The 19,043-nt window shown below is 41.6% G+C and overlaps 1 protein-coding gene across 2 annotated transcripts in view; it reads left to right on the forward strand.

Annotated features, from left to right (window-relative positions):
* CHST11 (carbohydrate sulfotransferase 11) overlaps positions 1-19,043 on the forward strand; it is a 168,550-nt gene that overhangs the window by 79,304 nt on the left and 70,203 nt on the right. For both annotated transcript variants that reach the window (XM_066591443.1, XM_066591444.1), the window contains exon 2: positions 14,278-14,363. In XM_066591443.1, the coding sequence (XP_066447540.1) occupies positions 14,278-14,363 (86 nt within the window). The remainder of the gene's footprint in view (positions 1-14,277; positions 14,364-19,043) is intronic.

The raw sequence follows: 19,043 nt of genomic DNA on the forward strand, positions 1-19,043 counted from the left end.
ATATACATCAGACTTATCAAAGCCAATTGATACAGATGTAGCCATCTTTAACATAACATGTGATAACTCGATTTAGAGCATTGTAGTTAAAGGGATTCTGTCATTAGGTCCATGCTGTGGTATTTCAGAATAAATATACTTTGAAGTTTGACTTAGAACTGACCCCCGAGTCATGGAAGTGGGTCATGTCGGCCTCTTCCTGCCCACTGCATGATGACTGACAGCTCCTTTCCTTGCTTGTGTATAGGGAGAGTGCTCTCACTCTGCATGCTATGGCCTGGGAGAGGCCAGCGTGGCCCGCCCACATGACTCGAGGGCTTAGCTCCAAGTCAAGTTTTGGAATGTATGTATTCGGAAATGCTGCAACGTTTCAGAATACAACACCCACGGAGCAACTGGCATCCCTGTTCCGTGTTCATGCAGCATGAACCTAATGATAGAATCACTTTAAGTTATAATGCGTTAAGTTAATATTTACTATATCAGTACGCTAAACATATATGTTTGAAGGGGTGTGAAAATTGCCTTAGATGATTGGTCGCAAGCCAAGATCTTGGTGGTTGCTGCCGTATTGATGTGCTGTGTGTTTACACATTCAGGTCCATATGGTAGCATCTTTTGCATATATTAAATGCTTTTTTATGCATCATATGTAGTGTGGATATGTATAGAAACCGAAGAACCTCTTTAATATGTAATGTTGCTGCGTTTCCACTTTGGGTGAAATCATGCAGAGGACAAAAGTTATTGTGTTTTGGAATTTTTACTTTTCATTGATTTTCCTATTAAAGTGGTTAGACTATAATCCCAGAATCAGAGATACTATTAATTGAAGCAATAACTACAGCTACAATACATAATACTCTAGTGTTTAGCTGAATTATGGCTTTTAAACACTAGACAAGGTTTTACTGTAGCCATATACCACGGAGCTCCTATATCAAAGCAGTCCTATTAGAATTTCATGGGCCTATTCACTCCATGAAGAATTTTACACATTCTACCTTTACATCACGGTGTGTGATCTCAACGTTCTGTTATTATTACTTCAGTCCTTTACAAATACAGGAAAACCATGGATTTCAAGGGCTAATAGGCCACATAAACTATCTAATCGTGTACATGTGCAGTTGTTAGATAACCAGAATCCCAGACAGTATCATGTATATTTATAGAGAAAATAGAAAAAAATAAAGAATATGTAATACAGATCTGTTTCCTTTCAGACTCTTCAACGTTCTGCTCAATCATTCCTTAGCAATATCTGGAAAAGTTGGGTGATAAAATAGAATTTATCCCAAAAAAATAAGACCCTGTCTTATATTATTTTTTTGCCCCAAAAAGGCAGTAGGTCTAATTTTCGGGAAGGTCTTATTATACTTACCTAGCAGGCTTGGTCCAGATCCCTCCCGTTGCTCTCTGGCGCAGTTCCAGCGTTCCTTGGCCACTCATACTACATCACTTCCTGGTTACAGGATTCATTAAGCCCACCTCCAGGAAGCAATGGCTGTTTTTGGTTCTTCGACCACTGCTCAGCCAATCAATCCAGTGCTTGGTGAACCAATCACAGCCATCACGTTGTGGAGGCAGGATTTATAAATTGACTGGCCGCAGCTCAGCCAATTCATAAATCCCACCTCCACAATGTGATGGCTGTTGATTGATTCTTCAACCGCTGCTCAGCCAAATCAACAGCCATTGCATTGTGGAGGTGGGATTTATGAATTGGCTGAGCAGAGGCCAGCCAATTGAGGAACCAATCAATGCAGTGCTCGATGAACCAATGCGATGGCTATGATTGATTTATCGAGTGCTGTTTTGATTGGCTGAGCAGCAGTTGAACCAATCACAGACCTCGCTTCCCAGAGGTGGGATTTATGAGTCCTGTAACCAGGAAGTGATGTTGTATGAGTGGATGAGGACTGCAGGAATCATACCTAAGAGCAGCAGGAGTGACAGGGACCGAGCCTGCAAGGTAATGTATTCCTTTTTTTTCTTTTTTTTAATGTAGTTTAACTAGGACTTATTTTAAGGGTAGGGCTTTTATTTCAGACCACCCTAAAAAAAACTAAAACCGCAGGCTAGGGCTTATTTTAAGGGTAGGGCTTTTTTTCTGGGAAACAGTAGATGAATGACTGCCTGTTTACACAGGCCAACTATCGGCAGGTTTTTATGCCTGCATAAACTGAACGACAAACGATCGGCGAACAAATTTTCATTTGTTGTTAAGTCTTTGGCCATGTTTATTGCTACGTTTTGCATAATCCAACGATTAATTGACTGTTAATCATCAGTATAAAAGGGCTCATATTATCAGCACAAGCCGATATACTGCTTATAAACAATCATTTTTATGTCCGAATAAAAGTGGAAATGAATGATAAACGGGCGTTTAATTAGTTTTTATTTTTTTTGTAGAGGGGCATGTTTATAATGGGCCATTAACCGCACAGTAGTAGCATTGGGTGAGCTGTCACTAACAGGTTGTGTCGGTGTCACATCTGACTGTGTACATTTAGTTATCAACACATTTGATATATCCACTTTGTAGATGACAGCTACACAGTGAAACATTTCCATTCACTCAATTTTGCCACATGAAATTTACAATTCTATCAGATGCTCCTTAGCTACAGACTGCAGTTCTTTTTAATTAGTTCTTATTTCCTTACTAATGTTCTCCCATAGACGGATAGAACTATGCTCTTCTATTGTGCAGCATTTCTTCAATATTCTGAACTCTGTAAAGTGCTTTAATGATGTACTAATTCATATTGAAAGCGTGTCAGCAGTTGTTCACTTTCTCCTGAGACTATATTTAGTCCCTAGTGAGCTCACCCCGGTGAACGTTATGTGGTGTCCTTGATGGAAATGCAGCAAAGTAATGGATAATTGGTTCTCATTTCCTGCAGTGCGCCTGACTAGGGTGCCCGGCACTAGAGAAAGGTTGTACATGTTCTTTCTGCTGTCACCCATCACAAGGCAAATCCTTCAAAACAGCTTTTATATCTCTTCCCCTTGACCATTCCCCTCTCGGTGAGAGGTAAATGCATAATAATCCCTACAGCAATTACACTCATTGACCTTCCTGACAGAAGCCTGCTTGTCTCTACTGTGCAGTTGTGATGTGAAAACTCAAGTGGTCAAATTGCTTGCAAAAATCATAAATTTACTGTAAATATGTTAGGCAGGGCTCACTTCATAGAATCACAGAACGGTAGAGTTGGAAGGAACCTCCAGGGTCAACGGGCCCAACCCCCTGCTCAGTGCAGCAATCACTAAATCATCCCAGACAGATATTTGTCCAGCCTTTGTTTGAACACTTCCATTGAAGGAGAACTCACCACCTCCCGTGGTAACATGTTCCACTCTTTGATCACCCTCACTGTCAAAGTTTTTTTCTAATATCTAATTTGTGTCTCCTCCCTTTCAGTTTCATCCCATTGCTTCTAGTCTTTCCTTGTACAAATGAACATAGGTCTGATCCCTCTGCAGTGTGACAACCCTTCAGATATTTGTAGACCGCTATTAAGTCTCCTCTCAGCTGTCTTTTTTGCAAGCTAAACATTCCCAGATCCTTTAACCGTTCCTCATAGGACATGATTTGCAGACTGCTCACCATCCTGGTAGCTCTTCTCTGAACTTGCTCCAGTTTGTCCGTCTTTTTTTAAAATTGGAGTGCCCAGAACTGGACGTTCGCCACAAGATTTGAGAGGGGAAACCACTTTATGGGTAATACCACTAGACTTTCATACAAGGAATGAGTACAGTAGAGACTCGTCTATGGAAGGAAGTACAAGCACTGGGCCTTTCTATATCACATAGGTTAGATGGTGTGGTAGCATAAACAAGCAACAGGAGGAGGCCAATGTGTTTGCTATGAAGCCTCCTTTCCTCTGGCCTTTACCAGCTTCCCACAAAATCTGAATGACTTGTACATCTACAGTACAGTGACACCTGCAGACACTATGACATCCTAATGACTAGTCATGTTGTCTAGCATCTGTCCTTATATAGGACACCAGGATACTGTTCAGTAGTAAGTGCATCCCTAAATCTTATAGATTTCCTTAAAATGAACAACCTTATGATTGTGGGTATTTTGACAGTCTCTCGATTGCTATGCCCACCTTCATATAACTTTGTGACAAGCAGAAAATTTTTTGTTGAAAAAGCATACATTTGCACCTAAAACTCACATGCAAACAGCGGTTAAGGCTGAGTTCACACAGGGCGGAATCACTGCAGAATTCCCGTGCAGGCTTTCCGCACAGAAATTCCCTTTGCAATCTTACGCCTGAGACTAAGCAGCAAAGTGGACGACATTTGCAGAAATATTGTCCACACGCTGTGGACAGTCTGCTGTGGCCAAGCCGCGCTGAAGCTGACATGCCGCGCGGAATTGAAAGCCGTGGCAGTCAATTGCATCGTTGTTTCCACTGCGGCTATCTCTCCCCATAGAGAGGAGAGAGCCCGCAGTGGAGACGGCGATACAATTGACCGCTTTCAAGACCCATGCCAAATGTCTTCGGACTTTAGCATAGACATTGAATATTGAGTATTCCTTTTTTGATTCTGGGCTATCGGCTACTGTTATGCCGACCTTGTAGGAGTCTTGTGCTCATATTGTAGTTCATGAGCATAACACACTGGCTATGGGTGTGCAGAGGACATAGTCCTAGAATGTGGGGAGTTCATATATAGCACACATGTCAACATTCATAGGTGTATGTGTTAAAGAAATGCCAAAATCATAGCAATGGGCTACCAATTTCTCTGCATGCATACTAAATTGGGGATTATATAGGTATATAATTTTTAATCCCCTATGCAAAATGTAATCATGTAATCAGTCAACTTTTGAGAGAAGCATCCCTTTTACGATTAGTGCCAAGCGCTATGCAGTTGCCATGAAAGACAGCCTTATGGGCCTCCTGTAGAATTACTTCACAGGTCACCGTTCCCATATTGGTCACAAAATAAAATTGAAAATGCATCTAAGCTGCTGATCGTAATGCGGGATCTTAAGCAAATGTATATTAAGTCACCAGTGACAAGAGTGAATAAGTGTTCCAAAGGTCTTGAGAGTTAAAACTACTAGGGTATAATATGATAAAAACTACTAGGTTATGATCCAACCAAATCATGGTACCCATTTCTGCTTTACAGAGAAGGCGTAGAGTCGGTATCTTACCAAAAAAGTAATCGTCCTTGTATGGGTACCATGAGGAGGCGAGAAGAAGGAAAATGTCATATCTGAAGGATGGTTAATCTGCCTTTGGTCATAGAGAGAGTGTCCCTGTCTCTGAATTAATTAGTGAAATTCCCTAGAGACCCTTGCTTGAGAGGGATGTGCACACTGACATGTAAGACACATCTGACCCATAGAGGGTACGAAAAGCATATTAAAATCCCCATCCAAGAAGAAGGGAGGTGGACGGCAGCCTGGCCACCTTGTTCAGGACCATCCTGAGAAATTTAAGTTGGGATGTGTTAGGGACATAAACATTGCATAACGTAATGGGGGACCCATGTAGAATGCCTTGCAAAATGATATATCTGCTATGAGAATCAATAAGGGTAGAAGAAGCATTGAAAGTGCAGTACCTTGCCAGCAGTGAGATGTTCAAAGAGATACATCTAATCATAGTAGGGGAAAAAAGTTAAGCAAACAATGGGAACTCACTCAATGCGACACATCAACTGGAGAAGTGCCACTTTTGAAGAGGAAGAAAGTCTAAGGCCCTACCAGGATGCTCAGCTCCACTGCCAGTGGAATAATTAGCACAGCATACATAGGGGGGGGGGACAAATTAGAGGGTAGAGAAAACACAAGACACAAACCAAAAGAGCAGACAGAGAAAAACATATGTTCAAATCAAATATTTAAAAATTCCTAGGGTAAAGTATAACACGGGAGGTAGAAATGAAACTCTCAGGCAAAAACAGCAACGTCCACTATTGTAAATTCCTAATGCACCTCTTTAACAAGAGGGGGAGCTCTGTCAATTTCCACCTACTGTGGGGGAGAGCTCAAAAGGAATCTTAGGTGGATCATATTGAAGGAGTAACAGAGCTATTACCTAAAACAAATATCCAGTAGAGCAAAATGTGATTGTTCCCAGCAAGAGAAACCAAGTAATTTTGTAGATATGATACCTTTTAATGGCTAACAAAAATACATGACGTTATAGCGAGCTTTCGAACCTACTCAGGGTCCTTCCTCAGGCTAAATGAAATAGATCCTAAGAGGCATTTATATATACATATGAAAGGGCACAGACATGGTGTGAATAATTTGCACTTAGAAAAATACCAGAACGAGGAGCAGAGCAGTAAATACTTAATTAGTCCATTGATAATGGATGTGAAAGTTTTATGGTCTCTAAATTCGTGTTAGGGGGTCACCAGGCCAGCATGTTATTTCTTCTCACATTCTCCACCGATGCAAATAGCACCCTCTGAGGTTCATTCCCTTTTTGAGAGTAGCTATTGAGAACTATTACGAACATTAAAGGGGTTGTCCCGCGAAAGCAAGTGGGGGTATACACTTCTGTATGGCCATATTAATGCACTTTGTAATGTACATCGTGCATTAATTATGAGCCAAACAGAAGTTATTCACTTACCTGTTCCGTTGCTAGCGTCCTCGTCTCCATGGTGCCGTCTAATTTTCAGCGTCTAATCGCCCGATTAGATGCGCTTGCGCAGTCCGGTCTTCTTCTTTTCTGAATAGGGCCGCTCGTGCCGGAGAGCGGCTCCTCGTAGCTCCGCCCCGTCACATGCCGATTCCAGCCAATCAGGAGGCTGGAATCGGCAATGGACCGCACAGAAGACCTGCGGTCCACCGAGGGAGAAGATCCCGGCGGCCATCTTCACCAGGTAAGTAAGAAGTCACCGGAGCGCAGGGATTCAGGTAAGCACTGTCCGGTTTGTTTTTTTTAACCCCTGCATCGGGTTTGTCTCGCGCCGAACGGGGGGGCTATTGAAAAAAAAAAAAACCGTTTCGGCGCGGGACAACCCCTTTAAGAATAACTGCTCATATACCGTTCTACATAGTATAGATGCTTAAAAGACAAAAGATAAGATTGGAGATCCAGTCATGTATATTTTTGCAGGCACACTCTAAAATGCAAACGAGAGAGGGGAAGAAGGGAAGGTCTGAACAGGAGGAAACGCGCACGTGCAATAGCTCCAAGGATGTCCCATCATCATAAGCTTGCACGACCTACAAGGGAGAAAGGGAAAACCCAGCGATACTGTATTTGATGGTTTTGTAGAAGAGTCAGTATGGTACATAGATGTCTGTATTTCTGCAGTGTTATGCAAGATAGGTCTGAGAAAAGTTAGGAGCTCATTCACATTCAAAGTTGCGCAAGGCGTGTGTTTTGTCCACAATCCTTTAATTCAAAATCATGGACACCGCAAATAACATCACATTGCTGCATAGGTATGCCTTTGGGTTTTAACGCCTAGTGGCCTCTGTCCAGCTTGATTTCATGGGTGGAGGGTTCCCCCAAAATTATATTAAACATAGCTACTAATGTATTTTTGAGTTTCTTCATCGTTCCGTTGGGCAGGGTGCATTTACATATTGTTGCGTTGTGCTCGATTCTCCAAGTCTTCTAAGTGATGGTTGGCCTCTCAGAGAGCATTGGAGTGAGGGGACGGTGTAGTTTGAAGTTGCATAATATAATGACGTGTGTCATTATAAGGCAGCAATCTCCGACCTGCAAGCCATCTTAACTTCAGTAATCAATGCCTTAAAGTCCTCCTTAGATGGGATTTGACAAATGTATGCCTGCCATTGAGGGATAGAGACTGTAGGTGACATTCGGGTGGATTATTGTGGGAATCCTGTTGAAAGTTAGTAGAGGTAGCCTGCAGGGAGTGCCCGGATGTGGTTAGCAAGGATGAATCCTATAGCACAGAGGTTCTAAGAAAGTCTGGCATCACTCCAGAGATCTCTGGAGTCTCCACACTGTGATGCAGATTGCTCAGAGGTAATCGCCTCTCCCACTTCCATGCTCTGTATTTTGGCAAAAAGCATGTGAAACTCGGGTGCCACTGGAGAGATGGAAGCAGGTGCCAAGTCTGCAGCAGACTCTGAGGAGGTACCTGCACTTCTGTCCTGCTGAACACTGTGGGTCTTCATGGTGGGTGGGAGAGGCACGCAGCAATGACGGCATGGTCCCAGAGACCTGGTCCGGGCACTGGAGGAAGTTTCCCAAGATATGGGAGCCTGTTCCCTGGTTGTTCCACCTTATTGCTTTCTTCCCCTATATCTTCTTCCCCATTTTGCCTATGAATAAGCTGATGTAGCCTCTATTTTAGTGGTGGGAAGTCAACAGCTCAAGGATTAGGCATCCATTCACCTCAACCTCCAGCCATGCCCCTCTGTATTGCCTGTTTTTAATATTATAATTGTGTTCAGCTAGACGCAGTGTTTCCCCACTCCAGTCCTCAGGACTCCCCAACAGGTGATGTTTTCAGGATATCCTCAGTATTGCCCAGGTGATATAATTATTGTCGGTGCCTCAGACATTGCACAGGTGTTCTCACCATGGGATATCGTGAAAACATGACCTGTTGGGGGTCCTGAGGACTGGAGTTGAGAAACACTGAGCTAGAGTCACCTAAAACACAAGCATTGTCTCAATGCTGGAGGACTTTTTATTAGTAGTATTTGTTGCAGCCCTGCTGGATTGTGCACTTCTTTCCTGTTGAACCCTCACTCTACTGCTTTTTCACATATTAACAATAATAGGTATCTATTTCAGAGAGGAAGTACAGTCTCTTTTAAAAGGCTCATTTCATTTTCTGGAATTCCAGTCAAAAATATTGTCTTGGGCAGCATTTTTCTGTATACAATGAAATATTAATGTAATATAATATACTAACTCAGCTTACCCATACTTTTGTATAATTTACATTATTATCCTTTTAGCTGATAGCGCCAGCTCAGCACAAAGCAAAGAATATATTAATTTACAGTTCTGGTGTATGAGGACTATGCTTCTTAGCTCTTTAGTTACAAAATCGCGACCACAGTTTATACTACCGTATTACCATAAATAGGACAAGAAACAAGAAGGTATTTTGCACATATGTATTATTGACTTTTCTTGCAATTGCATTATTGAAATTTATTATAAAGAGTTGTCTTAGAATGTATTTTAGGACAATGAAAATACATATAATATTTTTGATCCGTGCTTTTCCATGCTGTGTCTTTGTAGTTCCTCCATTGAAAGGAATGGAAGCCTTGGTTGCAGTTTGCTTTGCTAGCGATCAGGGCATGCATGTAATTGATGTAGAATTGCCTTCAACTTCTGTACTTATCCAGCTGGGCAACGAGGCTGTAAGGATTTGACTATGGCAAGGGTGTACATAGCAAAAAGGCAGACTGCCATGGGACCCTTGGAGAAAGAAGGCCCCAGCTCTAATTGCACCATCCCTTTTGCTATTGGGTAGCTAGAACATATACAGAAACTTCCACATTGTTAGCAAATAAGAAGGTGTGGTATTGGCACAAGGGTTAATTTAAAGGGGCATGGAATGGGAAATATACACCAGGCCCCAGTGTCCTAGGTGGCAAAAATAGATGACATAATGGAGGCCCATTTAAGTTTTTACTATGGGGCCCCATCTCTGCTATGTATACTACTGGACCATGGTAATAAAATATGAAAGATTGACAGACATGGTAGCTGGGGTGCTGTACTTAGATGTACAATGAGTAACTGGGTTACTAAAAGACTCCCCAGGAAGTCTTGAGAACGAGAAAGTACTTTGTATACCTTTTTAAGCCATTTTCATTCACACGAGCGTATGGGTTTTTACAGCCGCCCACTCATGCCATAAAATTGCATTAATGAAGAATAGCTGTGATCGAGCTATATCCTGAGCTTAATTAGAGTTCTCTTGTCCATTTATATGGGCGTATTGCGTGAAAAATAAGCTGCAGTGTGGAATTCCGTCTGTTGGCAAAAATCCTTGCGATGGCTTCTAATGCTGAAATAGAGCCAGCTGTTTTCTTTTCCGAATGCAGGTAATCTTCTTCCCCCTCCTTTTTTTTCAGCTCCATAGGAGTCAAGACCTATTTTTTTCACACAGCGTGAAAAATCGGCAACCAAAAATGGTAACGGATGTTATAGTTTTGATGGCACGATTTTTTTCATGTGATTGAATACATTGGAATCGAATGCTTCACATGGTCATGATTTTTGATATATATATGTTTTCCTTTTTTTTTGTGTGTGGCCAAAAAATGCCCGTGTGAATAACGCCTTGGTCGTACAAGTGATTATTCTCTTTTGGTTGACACTTTGGCAGTCACTAAAGATGAGCTAGCGTACTCGTTAAGGCAAATTACTCGAGCGAGTATTGCCATTTTTGAGTACATGCCCGCTTGTCTCAAAAGATTCGGGGGCCGCCGGGGGAGAGCGGGGAGGAACGGGGGGGGGGGGGGGGGGGGGGCGACATCTCTCTCTCTCCCCCCCACCTCGCTCCCCCATGCTCACTCTCGCAACACACCGCTCACCCTTGCCAGCCCCCAAATCTTTTGAGACAAGCGGGCATGTACTCGAAAATGGCAATACTCGCTCGAGTAATTTGCCTTAGCGAGTACGCTCGCTCATCTCTTGCAGTCACCTTACCACATTCCACTTTATGATTTTATAGAGTAGCAAGAAGGTTAGAGAAGATATAGGTAACCTGTGCAAAGAGACTGGTTTAATGTAATAGATCTGGATTGATTACATTGCTGAAAAATGTACAAAAAGGCAAAGTTTATATAACCAAACATGACTTTTATCCTCAGTTCATAACTAAAGATGTCAATTTCTTAAAGATATACCTGGAATCCATTTAAAGGTGATTCTTTAGATTTGAGCAAGGACATGATTAAACCAACATTTGATTATAAAGTATGAATACATAGTAATACTGTCGGAATCAATTTCTGGTCCCGCTAACTGCATTCCTACACAAGTACACGTAACTCAAATTTGTAACCTATTGCAGTTCTAGGATATATATTGATTTGGCTGCCGGGAATAGAGAATTCTGCTAGTACTTCAGCTTGTTATCTAGCTGAAACAGACATGGCTGGGTATTGTAATGCACTTGTATTTCTCTTCCTTATGCATGTGTTTATAGGAAATGGGATCTTAGAATCCATTCTGTTTATTAGTATAATGTGCTGTCTGCTACTGTAATTCCCCCTGCTTTATGCTGCTGCAGTACAACATTTTTACCTTCCTCTCCAGGAAAAGAGTAAATCTGAGTGCAGTATCAGTAGTAAACCAATAAAGCAGCACTTTGATTATAGCATTTGGCTTGTCTATTTTCGGTATGTCGTTTTATTATCTCGGCTAATGGAATGGGCCATTATAATGCAACCATTTAGTCTGCAAGGATAGAAGGCCTAACGCCGCGCTCTGTGATAATATATTCCCTTATTATGTAAAATACATATATATTCTGTGAAAAGATACCATTACATAGATGCTTTAGACTTATAACCATGCAAGCATATACTTAAAAATGCATTTTGTATATTGAATCATTTTGAAATGTGTGTTTTTTTCTATATTTGATTAAATCTGACCTACATACAACTACTGATATTTAGTACTGTTCTATATAATAGCTTGCCTGCCATAAATGCGAGTCCCATTCTTATACTGAGCACTCCATAGCTGATGAGTCAATTTGTTGCTAATAATTCTACTGCCTTGACAAATTGCACCCATCATGGAGGAGGGTGAGATGACAACTGCAAAGGCTGAAAATTACATTTACAAAGAATATGATTTGGAGCTCTTGGAACGTGATGCAACTGGGAAGAACGAGCAAGTGGATTATTTTTTTTACCCCAAAGCATTATTGATTTACCCACATGTTGCAACAGATGCTGGAAGTGGTCACTTCTATGAAGTTCTGTGCATTTTGCAACATGTTGGCTGATACTGCCTGCAGCTCTTCAACAGCGATACTGTGGATAGTGTTCATAATGTTTTCCTTGAGTTCATCCAGGGTATGCAAATTACTTCTTCAAATTTCCCCACAGATAAAGGTCACATGTGCACACGTCCAAGTGTGGCCATAGCCCCTTGCTTACAGTTCGTTCTTCCGGAAACAGTTCATTAAACCATGCCAGTGAGTAATGAGCAGTGTGGCATATTGCCCCATTTTGTTAGAAAAGGCAGGACGTTCCTTTCTCAAACATGTCTAGAGAAACCATTATATTCAGAGAAATTTGCGTCTACTATTCATGCTCCTGAAACTGCGCACCAAATGCCAATTTTCTGGATGTGCAGTCGTGTTTCATGAGTCTGGTGGGGATTTTCAGTAGTGCAGTACCTTATATTCTGTGAATTCATGTGACCTGATAAATGAAACCACGGTTTGTCCATCCTAAAGTACAGCAATGGGTCCAAAAGTCCTCCTAGCTTTATCAAGCTCTTTCAGTTCCTGCACACATTATTCAGTATGTTTTCCGGTTCAGAGATTTCGGCTTTAGCTGACACATCGTTTGTAATAACCAACTTGCTGAGACGGTCTCCAAGTTGATTTTCGAGAGCTATTTGCAATCTGCTGCTGAATGTCATGGATGACTTCGGACATCTGGACTAATGGAGGCATCAGTTTCTTCATGTTTGAGAAAGACCAGGTTTGGCCCCATTTCTGAGCCAGGTTCTGAATACGCTTATCAGGTGGTTTTGTACCTGGGTACTTGTTGGCAAAGGTATCTTACATTTCTTTTATTCTTTAAGTTCACACATAGCTTTTTACAATAACTATTCACTGATGCAAGAACACCACCATCTGTCTGACGCGATATGTCCAGAAGGACTTAATAGCAGGGTACAATAAAGTCAGAACACTGCACATGGGGTGATATGACTTCGCCTGTCAGGGTGCAACAGGCTACAGCCTCCTCCAAAAGAGTATGGTGCCAGGATCGGAGGCTGGCTACTTTGCTTCCCCTTTTTTGGGGGATTACCTAATACTGTATAGAATCTATATATTTTGTATTAAAGCTCATACTAAGGAATCTTTCAATTGTAGTCAGCTTCTAAGCAAACATATCCTGAAATTTCTTTAATACCCATTAAATTGGTTTGATATTACTAGATCATTAATATCACAAAGTCTACAATTATATTAGCTAGCAGAGGAATCCATCAGGCTTCCTACAGTAATGATCATAGCAAAGTGTATGTATAGCCTAAGACCAAAGCTCTACATGGTGCTATATTAAGAAATGAGATTTCTGGTTCATAGGTTCATAGAAAGGTGTGAGCTCCAAGCTGTGCTATGAAATCGTATGGTGCTGGAGGGTGGAAGGAAAATGCGAGGCCTGTAACTGGCAAGATTATACACAAATAATAGTCCAAAAGGATGTACACAGCGGTCAGACTCTACGCCGCACCCGAGGATGCTGTCATATCTAGTGCACATTACTATGAAATGAGGAGGCACCACAGTGGTGAAGAACATCATGCTGATGGACAATGGCAGGTCTGACTTGTTGGAGCAGAAAGCTTCCTCAAAAGCAATAATACGCTCGTCTGAAACAAGCTTAAATAATTTGATGCTTGTTTAGTGCTTACTATATAGATACCATCCTACAAATAGGCTTACATTTTCCTCTATAAGAATTAAACTAGGGCCACATGGCAAATTTTAATTACAACAGGGATCGCACAACCAAGGATTACTATGAAGCTCTGTGACCTTGCACTCTCATTGAGGTCAACGGTGTATTGATGCAACTTGCAAGTTACTTTGTTACACAAAGTCCACAGAGTGCAAATTAAAATCCAACCTTGATGGATTTTTTTGGTGACTTGCAGGTTGGGGCAACTTGTGAGTCGCACCGTGAACCTCTTTAAGGCCGCCTGCAGACAGGCGAAAATTGTGAGGTTTCAGAGTTACAGCAATTTTTGGTTACAAAACCCGTCAAAGCAAAAAGTGGCCAGATAGCCCTAGCCTTATATATTCGCTACCAGTGTTAAAAACAGTAGAAAAAAGATGCCCCTGTGAATGAGCCCTTCCTGTAGGGCTCCAGGAAATGTGGGCTGTTAGCTTGTTCTGCTGGGAAATTCTCTATAGCCACATCTCTGGGTATTCCGGACTCCTTTCCATACATATTGACCAAATATAAAAATATATCTATTTCCAAAAGTTTGTTTATCTCACCTTCTGTATAAAAGTTGCCTATACCAAGTATACATAATGCTATATAATTTCTTTTTTCTTTTTCCCCAGTCATGCACAGAAATCCATTTGGAATGGAAATTTGCTGTCGGAAGGGGTCACGCAGTCCACTCCAGCAACTCTACAATCCAACACAGGTTGGTAATGAAATGCTGTTTTATGTTATGTCAGTCATGTATATAGTTTTTACCTGTGTATATATTACACTCCCATGCTGGTCTTCGCTTTCGGCTGCGATGAGCTAGCGTTTGCTTTGCTTTGACTGGTGATTAGCTACAGCGATTTCGGTCACCGGAAGTGAAGACTAATATGGCTTATTTTATGGGTCTTCTTTTATAGCATTGTGTGCAGCTTTGAAAAAAATCCCCCTCCCCCCCATCCAGTTAACCCTTTTTAAGTGAAAATAAGAGGGTTGTCAATATGTGAAACTGTAAGACATTATGTAATTTAAATAAGTTATTTAAACTGAAAGAGTAGCAGTGAGATCATGGCATGTTTATAGTGAGTCTACATTCTGTAGGGTAGACCAGCTTTCAGTAACCTCCAGAACCCCACTTCTCAACATCGTTGATTCTTTATACTGTATTTAACAACACATTTGACAGTCTGCTTTAGCCATAGTTCATCGTCCCCAGAAGAAGCTGCTCATTGTGTGATGGAAGTCCTTATTTAGGTTTCATGCAACTTACTAACCACCTCCTTATTTTTAGGCAAAGCTAGATGTTTCCTTTGAAGGGCTATATGCCAAGAGCACAACCCTTGTTTGGAGTCCCCACTTGTGACTCCCTCTGTGATCCACAATTCAGAACTATTAATCATAGCAGTAAGAGCAGCTCTTGTTCTTGTGAACCTTGTGCCATCCTGCAATACTACATTTCTCCTGCAGTAACCACTGCAGGGAAAATACTTGGACAACCATGATTTCCCTTGACAAAGTTGCTGGGGGTGCCATGAGTGTGACCTGCGGTGATCAACTATTCGCTCTGGGCCCCCTATTCAAGGGGTGGTTGGGCAAGTTAGTACAACACTTTAAGTGGCTTCATTTAACCCATTTATATGGCATGTGTTTTGGCCGTTAGCTATTTTCTACTTGGCAAGTTAAACAGGTCTAACGTTTTTATTATTTTAAGTAATTTTTGCTTATTTTTTTTCATGAACCTTTTGGCTTTTTAAAATAATTTTTACACACTGTGGCAGTTACACAATGTTACAGTTTTTGACTTTTTAATGTGTCACAAAGACTGAAAACAGATGTTTTTTTAATCACAGAGGATCTCTAAAATAGAATTTAGATCTGTGTCTGCTAGCATCTAATATTTCTTTTTGATATACAAGGTGTAGTTAAAAAGACTGATCCAGCGCTATATCTCATTACTGGTGTCCTATATTGAAATATCAGTAGCATACCAGAACAGTAAGGCATGGAAGCGCTACACAATGGTATGGTGCACAGGCCTTTGGGGGCACCAGAACATGGATTTCAATTTTCGTGTTTTGGCACCTGTAGCGGATAAAGAGTAGAACCCAGTTGCAAAGTTGAAGAGTAGAGTGTGAGAAGAAATACTTTCCGCATCTCGCATAGCCCCGTGGAAAGTGTACTCGAAGTTTTCTCTTTCTACTATGATAGGGGCAGATCATCCAGGAAGTCATCCACCATCGTCTGCAGGAGATTCAGGTACCGATCAGTGTTGAGTGTCTCTGGAATTAACACAGGTCCAACAACGGCTCCATGCATGTATTGTAGCAAAAGGAGATATAGCGCTGAATCAGTCTTTTTGACCACACCTTGTATAACCTGGCCTAGTTAGTGAAATAGCGCTATGACTTGGGTTTCTGAAGCATTGATGGGGTATAATTGGGCTTTATTTAATTTTTTTAATCTACCTATTTTATTATCTTTTGTCTGTATTTGACTTTTTTGTGATTTACTAGAAGATGAAAAAAAACTTTTGGAGGGAACATGATTTATTTATTTTACACTGAATATGTCCCCTATAACTGGGGCTGTTACAGCAGCCCCCTTTTTAAGGGAAAGGGCCGTGTTGCACAATCAACAGACCTAGCTGCTCACTTATTTGACAGTTGTTCTGGTGATTACATTATTGCCGGCACCAATAGCGTAAGTGGGGGTGCTTCTATTGCATCCACAACGCTTTTTGAGTGCGGTGTTATATGGAGATTGAAAAGGTGTAAACGGTACAAATGTCTGCTTTCTCTAGGTGCGCAGCTATCTCTGACAGCTAAGTATCTGACCTACGGCAGCATGATTTTGTTAAGCCACTCTTTTGCAATGCCTTATAAAACAGCCCATCACTAGATGTTCCCTGAACGGCTTTCATTAGAGCACTATATTGCAGTTGTTAAGGGATTAAAATTAGTCATAGAGTAGTTGTAACTTAAGCTGGTCATACATAAAAAAGAAAAGCCATCCGAACAACGAGATCAGACATCAATCTTACGTGTTTTGAGGGCCTCTCAACTGCCCCCTGATGGATACCAACAAACCTCATCCCTTGTTTCCAAGGGAGATCTAAATAATTGAATTTACTGTACAGTGTACTTTAAAGGGGTATTCCCAGCATCTACTACAAATGATCTATCCTCAAGATAGGTCATCAATAACTGATTGGCAGGGATCCACTGCTCAAGATCCCAGCCTATCAGCCGATACTGGCCCACTTTCAGTGCAGCACGGCTGATGTCTGAATTGGTGGTCAGAGCCAGAAGTTCAATCGATGGCTTCACTCACATTGAAATCAATGGAAGTGATGGCTTGTATTACACTTTGGCTCAGCTCCTCATTGCAGTCAGAGCAGGAAGTGTAAAAGAAGGCATCACGCCTACTGATTTCAATGAGAGTGAAGCCATTTATTATACTTCTGGCTCTGACCACCGATGTAGACATCCAGTCTTCCTGCCATGACATCTGGCCGGAGGATCAACTGATTGGCAAAGGTCCCGAGTGGTGGACCCCTGTCAATCAACTATTGATGACCTATCCTGAGGATAGGTCATCAATAGTAAATGCCTGGCTCACCCCTTTAACACCTATACACTGTATTAATAATATGCAACAATTAATAATGCAAGTACTATTCATTAAAATACTAGCAGTACTATAATTATTGCCAGTGAGCAGTAAAAGCAATCTGTATGTCCCACCAGCTAATACTATAGCTATTCATGAGTCACTAATGATCCACAATACATTATATATATTTTACTGTAATCTTCATTTGCCCTTTTGGCTTCAAAAACGTTATTGTGGCAGTGATAGAATTAAATGTATTAATCTGGTAAAATCTTTTCTATACCTTCACTCATTGCTATGAAACTGTAGGTTGCACCGGTTTCAACCTAGAGGAATTTTATTTTTATGACCGAAGTTCAGCTAAGTAATGAATTCAGCAGACAACACCAGTAATGTAGATCTCATTCAGACACATCCTATGCTTTTCAGACTTTATGAAACTACAGTCCAAGCCTAATAGTAACATTAAAGGAGATGTCCCGAGGCAGCAAGTGGGTCTATACACTTCTGTATGGCCATAATAATGCACTTTGTAATGTACATTGTGCATTAATTATGAGCCATACAGAAGTTATAAAAAGTTTTATACTTACCTGCTCCGTTGCTGGCGTCCTCGTCTCCATGGTGCCGACTAATTTTCGCCCTCCGATGGCCAAATTAGCCGCGCTTGCGCAGTCCGGGTCTTCTCCTCTTCTCTATGGGGCTCCGGGTAGCTCCGTGTAGCTCCGCCCCGTCACGTGCCGATTCCAGCCAATCAGGAGGCTGGAATCGGCAATGGACCGCACAGAAGCCCTGCGGTCCATGAAGATAGAGGATCCCGGCGGCCATCTTCAGCAGGTGAGTATGAAGACGCCGGACCGCCGGGATTCAGGTAAGCGCTGTGCGGGTGTTTTTTTTAACCCCTGCATCGGGGTTGTCTCGCGCCGAACGGGGGGGGGGTTTAAAAAAAAAAAAACCCGTTTCGGCGCGGGACATCTCCTTTAAATAGTCATGATTTTAGTCAGTGACACATCTGAAAATAAAACATGTTCTTAACTGATTTTAATATTTCACAGATTATTATAGATTGACAAATTCTGTCATAATTAACTAACAGTGTGATGTTCATAAAACTGAGTAATCTGACATTTAGACCTCATGTACATGTTCTTTGGATTTGTAATACTGCACTTCTAGAAATTCTGTAGCCATATGGCACCCTAAAGGCCCATTTAGACCCAACGATTTTCGCTCAAAATTCACTCTAAGCCGTCTTTTGAGCAAGAATCGTTGGGTCTCACTGCATGGACATCGTTCAGTTTTCGTTAACGATTCACTCATCGTTGTCTTTCAGTAAGCTTAAAGACAACGATGAGTCAGGACTGCATGCTGAGTTCTCAGTGGGATACCACTGATACTATTTCAGCTGGTATCCCGCTCGGAGAACACAGCAGAAGTATGCAAAAGGCAGCTGTATATCCTTCTTGGAGCGCTCAGCTGTATACCAGCTGAGTGCTCTGGGAACACAGCAGGAGTATGCAGAAGACAGCGCTCCAGCTGTGTTCTGCATACCCCACTCGAGCGCTCAGCTGTATACCAGCTGAGCGCTCCGAGAAGACAACAGCTGTATGCAGAAGATAGCGGTCCCGCTTGTCTTTTGCATACACCGTGAGCCTTCATTTACACACTTGTGCAAAGTGAACGCTCAAAACTGTCACTCAAACTGCCATTTGAGCAAATTTTGAGCGATCATCTTGTCGTGTAAATGCAAACGATTATCGCTCAAAAGATGTCTTTTAAGTGACTT

This window comes from Eleutherodactylus coqui, chromosome 2, assembly GCF_035609145.1.
Source record: "Eleutherodactylus coqui strain aEleCoq1 chromosome 2, aEleCoq1.hap1, whole genome shotgun sequence".
Lineage (NCBI taxonomy): Eukaryota > Metazoa > Chordata > Amphibia > Anura > Eleutherodactylidae > Eleutherodactylus > Eleutherodactylus coqui.